The sequence below is a fragment of the Narcine bancroftii genome, chromosome 1 (genome assembly GCF_036971445.1).
Source record: "Narcine bancroftii isolate sNarBan1 chromosome 1, sNarBan1.hap1, whole genome shotgun sequence".
Lineage (NCBI taxonomy): Eukaryota > Metazoa > Chordata > Chondrichthyes > Torpediniformes > Narcinidae > Narcine > Narcine bancroftii.
The window spans coordinates 373,664,614-373,675,665 of record NC_091469.1 but is presented as its reverse complement, the minus strand read 5'-3'; the positions used below and the strand labels follow the sequence as shown (position 1 = coordinate 373,675,665).

Below are 11,052 nucleotides of genomic sequence, written 5' to 3'. Positions count from 1 at the left end.
ATCATCTTATCCTTCAACCTACACACACACTATTGTTCAGTTTTTTAAAAAAAACCAGACCCCTTCATTTTATGAATGAAGTATATGGCTTGTGAGTTACATGCCATGACTTCTGAAATAACCAAAAGGGACAGCCATGCTGTCAAATGCCGATTCAGAAGAGACGTCGCTAGAGCTGGTGCAAGCAATACTTCGTGAACACCTCGGTCGCATGGTACTGTGACTTGCTACGCTGTGGATGTTTGTAGATACATGCAGAAGCATTACAAAGACGGTTGCATTTGAGTGACCACAGGAAAAGACTGTAACAGATCAGTTCTGGACTTATTTTGGCCACTCAAACATTTGGTGGCTCTGAAGTGAGAAAATTGTGGCGAGTGGTGACTATTACAACTAACATAGCTGTGAGAAGAAGATGAAGGAATATCACTAAGCTACCGGCTGCTGGAGACTGGCACGGGGAAACCAGGTACTGGAACTGAAAGTGCTATCCAGTCATTCTGATGTCCATTTCCACTTCAGAAGTGTGTTGAAGGCAAGAAAGGCTCCCAAAGGGCCATGGGTGCTAAAAAGTTCCCTGATTGTATCAGAGGTTTGGACTTGGAGCTTGAGTTGCCAATGGATTGAAGAGGAGTCCACAGGGCTGCAGAGGACGAGAGAGTGCTGGAGACACCCAATGTCTGTGAAGGGATTCTCTTTCTCTTCTTTGTGGAGTTACTGGGCAATGCTAATAATGGTGGCTCTTTGTCTTTACGGCAGACAAAAGTAAATTACAATTTTATGCATTATCACACGACAAAAGTAAATGTATTATTACATGACAATAAAGGGAACATTGAATCTTAAACCTTGATCCTTGACTTCACGAGTCAGATGGTGCTCCAACAATCCTAGTGGAAACTGTCTGAGATCCCATCAATTCAAACGAATGAGTGCTATTTTCGCGGGTAGTATTTTTGTTGCACGCAAGCTATGAAAATGACGAGTCTTCAAGCGACAGATTGCACATCTCAATCGGTCTTTGTTGCATTGTGACAGAGACTCCAATTGCATGATGTCCGCGCCCATGCATGAAGAGAGAGCACAGCATGAAAATCAATGCATGGAGAACCATTGAAAGGTGGAAGGTTTGCCAGCTGTGGGAAATGGACATCAGAATGAGACTGACTGGATAGCACTTCCAGTTATCTTCCTGCTAAAATGATTTTGAGTGTATTTGAATCTTAAGAGAACCCCCCCACCCCCAAGTCCCTTGGAAGCTGTTTCGAACGTGCATGGAGTCAGTTGGTTGGAATCAGCATTCGACTGATCGCGACTGCAAGAACTGAAGTGGTTGGAGCATTGAATTCAAAGGGGAGGCTCTTCTCCCACATTAAAGTGCCGCTGAGTGTAAGCAGCAGGTTTTTTTCCATGTGGGAGAAGTGAGAGCAATGTATCGGAGCACGCCTCTCTTCCCCGTCCGAGTCGCTCGGTGACAGCTCTTCAGGAAACTCTTCAAAGAAAACATCCCTATCGTCGGGGGCAGCTTTCTTTGTACTTGTGGGATTATTACTTGCTTTCTATTTTGCTCTCTCTCTCTCTCCCTCCCTCTTCCCCCCCCCCCCCTCTCTCTCTCTCTCTCTCCCTCCCTCTCCCTCTCTCTCTCTCTTCCCCTGTCTCTTCGGCAAAGCAAGAATTACGATCAAACTCCAAATGCTTTTCTCGGCGAGGCAGCGAAGGCGAGACTATTAAAGCAGCTGCCGAGAATGGGCAAGCTTCAATCAAAACATGGTAGGAACCCTTCAAACTCACCCCACGGCCGCGCACACGTGGGCTCTGTTCCCAGTGGCACCGTCTGTATGTCCATTTGAGACGTTCGGTCCATTTGAAAATGAAACTTTCCAGCTTTTCTAACTTTTTGATTTATTTTTTTTTCTTGAAAACCCCAACATGACTCGGTTGAAACTGGCAGCATGCAAGCGGAGAGAGAACCCTGAAGGTGAGCTCCTTTCTTTCAATGACTTCACCGCCCAACGAGATGTTTTGATATTAGTTGGATCTTGATTTGATTCTCCCACCGCCTTTCAAATTGTATTATTTCCATTTCCATTCTTGCAAATGATTTTCTTGCAATTTCACCCCTTTTAACCCTGTATTTCGCTCCTTCTCTCTCTGTCCCCCCCCCCCCCCCCCCTCTCTCTCTCTCGCAGGAGACAGTTTCGTGGTGAATGCCTATCTGAATCGCCAGGGCTTAGAAGAGTACGAGCGGCAGAGAGCGTCCAACATCGCCCTGGAGCAGACGAAGCAACGCGGATGCCGACCCCACTCCACGGTAATAGACGTCGTTCCGAGCCTGGAACATCGGCAGTGCGTTCACATGTATGCCCTCAACTGAATGTGAGGGGGAATGCGGCATATGAAACCTCGCAGTCCCCCAACCCCGGCCACTTTCCATTTAACGCAAATAATTAACTCGGTACATTGCAGTGGCCATTCACTCCATCCTTCCAAACTGCTGCCTCCTGCAAAACAGTCCTTCCCATTCCAGATTTCGAGTGTTCGCCGGCTTTTCTCCAGCTTTCGGTTTAATTTCTTTTGATGCGGGGGTGGGTGGAATTGTGCAGATGCAGAGGGACAGGAGCCCCGAGGCGACACTGGGGTGACTAACATCGAGGTGAAGAGGATTTTGTTTGAGGCTGCATTTCAGATGGGAGACACTCCACGGAGCATCGATCCTGTCTCGAGAAACAGTTGGGAATGTTCAGATATCACCCATTTAAACAAAAATCAAGTCTGAGTATTTGACGAAACCCATGAAATAGGGTCTCTGGCTCCAAAATCAAAATGTGGGTGTTCATTGTCACCAGGTGCAGAGATGCGATGCAAGCGTAGTCGTTAAGGTTATTTATTGGACTTGCAGCCAGGGTGCTGGACTATTGATCCATGTTCAAAACCACCAGAGGTGCTAGGGGCTTCTAAGTCGAGACAATTAAATTAATTTGAAGCTTGTCTTCGTAAGCGGAATGGTTTAAGCCAAACTATTCTCTAATTGGTTCTCCAGTGTCCTGCCGTTCCTGTCTGGTCTGCCCTTTGTCAGTCGACAAACGTGATTGATTCTTAATTTTTCCTTCAGCTAAGCAACAAATAGGCATAGAATCATTGCTGGCAATGCCAGTCATATCCAAGTCCAATGAACAAATAAAACCCTGCTTATAATGAATTGCATCCTCTTTCCATGTCAAAACAGCAAGTTTAATTATTGTATCAAAATATATTTTGGTCTTTACGTGTGATCAAACAGATGGGAAGTGATTTATTTTCTTTTGTTCATGACTGAATGGGGGAAAATAATGAAGGACGATTGGGTTATCCTGTGAATTTTCTCACTTTCATTGATAATACTATTTGCAAAGGGACCTTGGGAACAGCCATGTTTGCAAAAAAAAAATGTGCTTGTTCACCTGCATTTATCTTCATCACCTTCCTCTCCTCTGCTTTCTCTTTTCACTCGCCCTCCTGTGAGCAGATGGTCAGACATCTGCAAGCACCAAGGTGCCTAAATACCCCTAAAACAAAACACTGGGAATACCCGACAGGTCAGGCTGCATCTGATGGTGTTAACTCAGTTTCTCTTCCCACAGTAGCAGCCTGACCTGCCAGCATTTTGTTTTTACTTCAGATTTCCAGCAGCTGCAGTTTTATCCCTAAATCAAAGGGCTAGGGTGAATGCTGAATCAATGACGGGGGAGGGTCCTGGTGGATTGGCGGAACAGAGTTCAGCAGAAATACCACAGAGCAATTATGCAACTGGGCTGTTCCATTAAAAATGGAGACTGTGAAAGCTTTGAACAATGATATCAACTTCTTTAAAGTGATTATTTTGACACTTAAGAATTGAGTCAGATCTAATCTGTGTGTTTATGAACTGGTAAAGAGAATTGCATTTGATTTGATTCTGATCGCTGACTTGTGAAAGTTGACATTTGGTGCGGGTAACTGGATTTGCCCGTTTTAAACCTGGTGCAAACGTATTTCATGGTGGAATGGAAAGGGCCAAGTATTGTTTTGATGTAATCAGTGATGTGAACATGTGGCACAGAACTGTATAGCTCTTTGGCTGACTACATGCCAGACTAATCTAATTCTATCTGCACTCACGTATCCCTTGCTCCCTGTTTGTACATGTATGTATCGAGATGCCTCTGAAACATTGCTATCATATCTGATTCCACAGCCTCCCCAGAAGTGAGTTCCAGGCACCACCCATACTCTACATTTAAAAAAAATCTTGCTTTTCAAGGTTGCTTTAAATTTTCCCCCTCTCACCTTCATTCCATGCCCTATAATCTTTGACAGTTTCTACTGGGTGGGGGGAGATCTCTATCTCATCTCTGTCTCTCAAATATTTGAATACTTGGAGTAAAACACTGCTAAGTCTTTGACAATTCACGGTTTATTTTTAAAACAAAAACTGACTTTATTCGCAATAATGATTTACAAAAGGAAAACTGTTCATAGTCTCTTCCCATCGTTAGTTTTGTATCCATACATTTCCATTCACTATACATTGTTTCATTCATTTCTAGCCACTGTGGCATATTCTCATTACTCTCCACTCTGTTATTTCAAGGAATTCTCCTTGGTCTCAAGCCGTGCAATACCCAGTAATGGAAGGACTCCTTCCCCATGTTTGTTGAATCTCTCCTTATAATACATTCCAATTCATGCTGATGAAAATCTTCTGCACTCTCTCTGAAATCTCCAGGTCTTGCCTACAGTGTGGTGACCAAAACTGCAAAAATTCTCGAAATTTGGCCAAGCCAAAGTTTCTTGTACATCTGTAATATGACTTCCCGAGTCTTGTGCTCAATACCATAACCAATGAAGACAGACATTCAGCATGCCTTCTTTGCTACTCTATCTAGTTGTGTTGCTATTTTCAGAAGTTCAAGTCTTGCCCACTCCACCCCTACCACCCCACCCCTCCCAAGGTCCATATGTTCCCAAGGCTCCTGCATTTACTGCATACTTTCCTTTTGCATTTGATATCCCAAAAGGCATCACCTCAAAATTGTTTGTATTTAACTCCATCTGTCATTTCTCTGCTCAAATTTCCAACTGATCCCTTATCCTTTGATGTTCTTCCTTATTATCAGAATTCCACCAAGTTTTGGGTCATCTGCAAACTTATTAATCCCACTGTCTACATTTTTTATCCAGAATAGAAGACTGTAAAATCTCAAGGCTGTAGCATATTTTTTTGTTCACAACAATTTCTTCTAATTGTAATACATGACTATAAAATTCATGTTGTCTACAAGAGAGTTGGTTGGTTGAGAGGATAGAGGGGAATAGGAGCTTTGCCTTTTTTAGTTTGGCACAAAGTAGCATCTTGAAATGTATAATAATTGAGGAAGGAAAATGTATGTTCATGATTCCATCCACCAGTTCATAGATGCCAGAGGTTAATTGTCATGTAGAAGTGAATGATAAATTCTGCCCAAGCAGTTCCTCTGGCCTGTCTTTCTCAACAGTACTGGTGGCTTTTTCTTCTTTCTAGCTTCATAAATACAGATGGGGCTTTTGATTTAGTTCTGAAGCCTGAAGGTGCATTTAACTGCCTCGCATGCTTTTGCTTTTGATATTTAAAAAAAAAATCTGGTACTCATCATAAATCTTATTCTTACAATTTTTAATTTTTTTTTTTACCTTGCTTTCCTTTTGTATTCCAACCAATTGAACATGCTTTCAATTTCCATAATCCATCTCTCCTCAATTTTAAATACATTTAATAAAACATTGCCTGATTCTGACTTATTCTCTGGGTTTCTTTCATACTGTGTATTCACGTCTCTGTTGCCTTAAAGATGCTGCCTGAAATATACAGCATAAAGCGCAAATCTTTATGCAGAGACTAATTGTGTTACTCCAACTATCCAACATGGAACTGTTTTACATTTAGTCTTGCATTAAATTTGCATTTATTTTTATGACCTTATCCACTTGTCATTGCATGCAGTCAGCACCTTAAATCCTGGTTGCTTTGTTTATTCTCACTGCCAACCTTCTCCACTTGTAGTCAATTTTATGGCCCTTTTTTTTAAAAATGCCATCCTGCCAACTTCAATTTTGCTTTGCAATTTACTTTATGCCTTGCTTTAGAGTTATCTGGTACTTCTGATATTGAACCTTACTGTCGATAGAGACCAGTTGCACCACCAAATTATGTGCACCACTATTTGAATCTAACCGTTCTGGTTCACAGACCTGAATTTAGGCACAGAAACGTGTTTTAATCCACTTTCAAAGGTTCCTTGTATAGTCAAAAAATAATACATTAAAAATGTAATGTACATGATATTCAGCAATTTTTGACTGCTCTAGGCAAACTAAGAGTCACCATGACTCTGGCACCCCTAACAATAGGAGAAAGAGAAGCTGCCTTCAGAGATATTGAGTGCCTGTGGATTTTGCACTCTTGTAGCCTCTGCAGCGACATAGACTTCAGTTCAAACCATCAACAGCCAAAGCTCCAGATCCAAACTTCTGTTACAATCAGGAAGCCTTGCCTTCAGCACCCTCTCAAATCCTAGATTAAGTACCTTGTTCCCATTCCCCAGTCTCTAGCAATCACGTCACCAACAGTCTGCAACCTTTGTTGGTCCTTTAGCCACTGAGCCATTTGCTGATCCATTGCCATGGTCACTGGCCTGCATGATTGTCTCCTATGCTTCTCCTTCTCAATAGGGAGCGGGGTGAGCCTGTACTGGTCTGCTGAGCCTCTGGAATTTGCAGCCCCTTGTGATATGCTGACCAACACAGGTGTCACCAACTTGGGCACAGTCCTGTGGTTTGCAGGAATTAAAATAAAAACACCGTCTGCTCCATTAACACACTGTTTAAAGCTTATACGGAGGTGATTGCATTAGGATTGGGCAGTAGGAGCCTGTGGAGCAGTGTTATGTCTCTGCTCCCCATGCTCCCGGGTCTGTACCACTGTCAGTGCTGTTGTGGAGCACCTCTGGAAATGCTGCCTTTTTGCGACCCTTATCCCAATTCTATCATTTCTTTTGCCATAATTGTTTATTTGCTAGAGACTTTCTGGAGGTCCACATAAACACACTTATCCATTATTAATCTACAAGAATTCATGTAATATGGTAAAGCTATGACAATCCAGCATCGCTAGAATTTTGATGTCAGATTTTCTGGACCCTTGGGTATTATTCCAATTCTTGCTAAAACACACTTTTTTAGATGTTACACAGTGTTACAATTTCTAAGTTTGAAGGGAGCGCGGGAACCAGGCTGCAGTTGAGCGGAAAGGGAGTACTGCAAATGTCACCTGGTGAATCATAGGTTGAACAACAGGGATTTTGGAGTACCGTAGATGGATAGTGGAGTTTTACTGTACCCGGAAATCTATAAATGCTTGATAATTATTTTAGTCAGATGATTCCTTTGAAGGCTCCACTAAATTTACTCTTCATCTGATTTTGCATATCTGTAGTGGCCTCTCTTCACTGGTTGACATCGTCAAACAATGAACTAACAGTAAATGGCATCTTAGTGCTGTTGAATAAATTGGTTACTTTATCCAAATCTGATAATATGCAGAGTCTGTCTTATAGATCAATGAAAGCAACTCACTTGTCAGCTGATTGGCAGGAAGCTGATAACTTTACATGCACATTTTACTCAAGTGAGTGAGTATCTGAATGATGTATGAAAGATGATGAATTGATTCCCATTTCTATTGTCCGATGTACATATCCATCAAAATTATTACCTGGAACTGAACAGGTACTTTTTAGAATAAAGAACTACAAAAGAAACAAAAAAGCTGCAGTAGTATTCTTAACTGAATTAAAAAGAGACAATAAATGCAAGGTAGATATTAGTCACAGTTCTCCTCGTGCAAAAAAATGACTTAGCAATGGTGCAGACAAACCTCCTGTGGTGCTGGAGCAGTTCCAGAGCAGTGCTATGGTTAGGGTAGTAAGGGATTTGGGAGAGGTGATTCAAAAACCTGTTGGCTGCTGGAAATAGTTTATGAACCTGGATGCACTGGTCTTCAGGCCCCTGTACCTTCTATCTGAAGGTAGCAATGAGAAGGCACTGTGACCAGGGTGATGGGGGTCTTTAATGATGTTGACTGCCGCCTTGAGGCAGCGCCTCATGTAGATACATTTAAAGACAGGAATGGGGTCAGTGGGAATTCTAAAACATTCCTTGTCAACATAAATCAGGGACCTGGCATTCTATTAAATGTGTTGGGTTGTCTGGAATGTAGCCAGCAATATTCTTGGAAATCTTCCTGATGCCATCTTGTGATGTGTGCCAGAAGAGGAAAAAAAAAGCTTAGCTTGGAGAAGGTTTGGCCTTGTTACAATATTTAAAGGGAGGAAGGAGAGGTTATGATTAAAATTTGCTGTAAGCATTCCAGGGTTTAATGACTTTAAGGTAGAACTACAATGGTTTAACTTTTTAAACAGTCTGCGGTGTTTGAGGCAGGCATTGGAGAACTGTGAATTTCTGATGGGTGATAGGGTTGGAGCAGATTATAAAGATAACAGGGAAGTCTGCAGAGGTTATTGAATCATGGAGTGTGGAAGGCCCTTTAGCCCAACTTGCCTATTCCCATCAAAATGCTCCACATACCCTTGACCACCTGCCTTCGTTTGGCCTACTTGGAGAATAAAATGAGAAGTTGAAAGCAGTAGCAATGTCTTGAAATGATTTTAAGAAGTCCACTGAGAGTTACTGTAGCAGATAAATTGGGTGATTTTAAGAGGTGGATCTATATTTTGAAGCTTTTTCTTCAGTTTGTTTGTGAAACTTGGTTTGCGTTCAGTTTGATGGTGGTGAAGGAGAGGGGAAACATGGAATTCTGTCTCCTAAACCAATGGCAATTTTTTAAATGATAATTATGTCCAAAGATGTTCTCATTGGTGACCTGGCCATTACTTGTCCCTCAAAATGGCAAGCAAATCCTGATGATCCAGCCATTATCACGCTCCTCTTTGTGTGATCTCACTTTGCAGTTAGTAAAGCAACTTTTGTGAAGTGTAATCTTTGTATGTGATACATGATTTGTACACAGCGATTTCCCACAAACAATATGATAACCATTAGACCATCTGTGTGTGATGATTGATAATTAAATAAGAACCAGGTTTTATTTAAAATAATCTGGGTGTTATTTATTCATTGCAATGTCAGTTCCATTATTTCTAAATGGTAGAGTGCAGCTTGATAACGAAGTAAAAAATGTGGTAGAAATTAGATGCACACATACAAAATAAGAGGAAAGAGGGAGCAAATCAACAAAATAATTGCTCTTGACACAGGTTTTAAAAAGATTAAAAACATATTTTGACATAAGAATTCTGCAAGCAATTGGAACACATCGGTAAGATCTGAGAGAACAAGAGGCTATGCAATATTTGCATAGGCCAATTAGTGCCTACAAATGCAAGATCTTATCAGGACCTCTTGACTGCTGCTTGTTCCAGAAGTAAGATAACTTGCACATTCAGCTTCAGATCTAACTTTGAATCTGGATTTTATTTCAAGTCTCAAGCTGTTCCTAATTTTAAAACCATCATGGTCTCAAGGATGTGACTTTTCTGAACTATAATTTCATTTTGAAGATTAAAAATTCTCGTGTTCTGCTGGTCATTTTGAACTGGCTGAATGGAAAATTGATTTGTTTCCAGCCAGCACATGTAAACGACTTCTGATTCAGATCTAAGGGACTTTTTAATCAAGCTCTGGCTGCCTCTACCTTTGAGGTTACTATTACCACTTCTCGTGGCTAGATGTTGAATTGTGGAATAGTACATCATAGGAAGAAGCCATTCAGCCCATTGAGTTATGCACCATCTTGTTCAAAGAAAAATGTATCAGAGTTTATTGTCAGGAACATGTCACAAAAATCTATTTGCAACAGCATCACAGGTGCAAATATTGCTATAAATTACATTTTTTAAAATAAATAAATTAGTGCAAAGGAAGAGAAAGTGAGGTAGGGACTGGGGTTCATTGTCCATTCAGAAATCTGATGGCCATGGGGAAGAAGCTGATTTTTGTTGGGTTCTCATCTGACTCTTTCCCAACAGTGGGAGCTGTTTATTTTATGAAGGGCCTTTGTGACATTGAGCAACTTCTATCACATCGCCTCCCAAGTTCTAAGATTGGTCACAACTTCCTCCTGTCAATGTGACTGTGATCCATAGTCCTTGGAACCCACATCAAAATCTCCTGTGCCCCCTTTAAAATGTTCACATCCTTTGTAAAATTGGACCATTATTTTATATTGAAATAGTATAACTTCCTAATTTTTATATTTAATATAACTGTCCATACAGGCCAGGTTCTCATATGCTTTACAGTCCTCTGCAATCGTCTTCTCATATCACCTGGTTGCTATGGAGAATTGAATTGTGAACAACACATGCAGTTTCTGTACTTGGTTTCCTCAGTAACCAAAGTTGCTTCTAATATATAGGGTGACCTATCTATTTGGGTATTCCAGACTATCTGGTACATCTTTTCCTCTCTTATTCTGGAAATCTTGTATGTTTTATCATTGATCTGGAGAGACGTTGTCTTCAGTAAACTTCAATGCATCTGTACGGTTGGCTGTATCTTCTGTCTTTAACAGAAGATTTTCCTTTTCGATTTTGTAATTCAAAGCCATTCTGTTTACTTGAGTCACTGTCCTATACTAATATTGATCTTTTCTTAAAGTAATAGAGTAACTTTACTCCTTGATATTACACTTCTCCTTTTCTTTGCGAAAGGCCTTCCAGAAGAAAATGGAAGCTTTAGTCATCTTCATAGCTAGCCTTGTACTCCCATCACCTGATTTTATCCCAACTTTGCACTCCACAGAGCCTTAAATTCTTGGTTGCCAATCCCCAAACCTGCATTTAGCGATTGGCTTCATCCTTTCATACAAAATGGAGTCGCTTTCTTCTCTCAGCCCTTGGTGAAACAGGGCCACGTCTCCCTTTGTTTGATGCTTGCTAATTGCTCAGTCAGCCTTCAAGCTCTGACACAACTTTGTCA

The 11,052-nt window shown here is 41.2% G+C and overlaps 1 protein-coding gene across 2 annotated transcripts in view; it reads left to right on the top strand.

Annotated features, from left to right (window-relative positions):
* Positions 1-1,162: 1,162 nt before the first annotated feature.
* Positions 1,163-11,052, top strand: part of nkd2b (NKD inhibitor of WNT signaling pathway 2b) — a 172,662-nt gene continuing 162,772 nt past the window's right edge. The window contains exons 1-3 of one of the 2 annotated variants that reach the window (XM_069913312.1): positions 1,163-1,770; positions 1,952-1,978; positions 2,190-2,311. In XM_069913312.1, coding sequence (XP_069769413.1) covers positions 1,746-1,770; positions 1,952-1,978; positions 2,190-2,311 — 174 coding nt within the window. In that variant the 5' untranslated portion in view covers positions 1,163-1,745. The remainder of the gene's footprint in view (positions 1,771-1,951; positions 1,979-2,189; positions 2,312-11,052) is intronic. The other variant, XM_069913313.1, reaches the window with a different exon arrangement.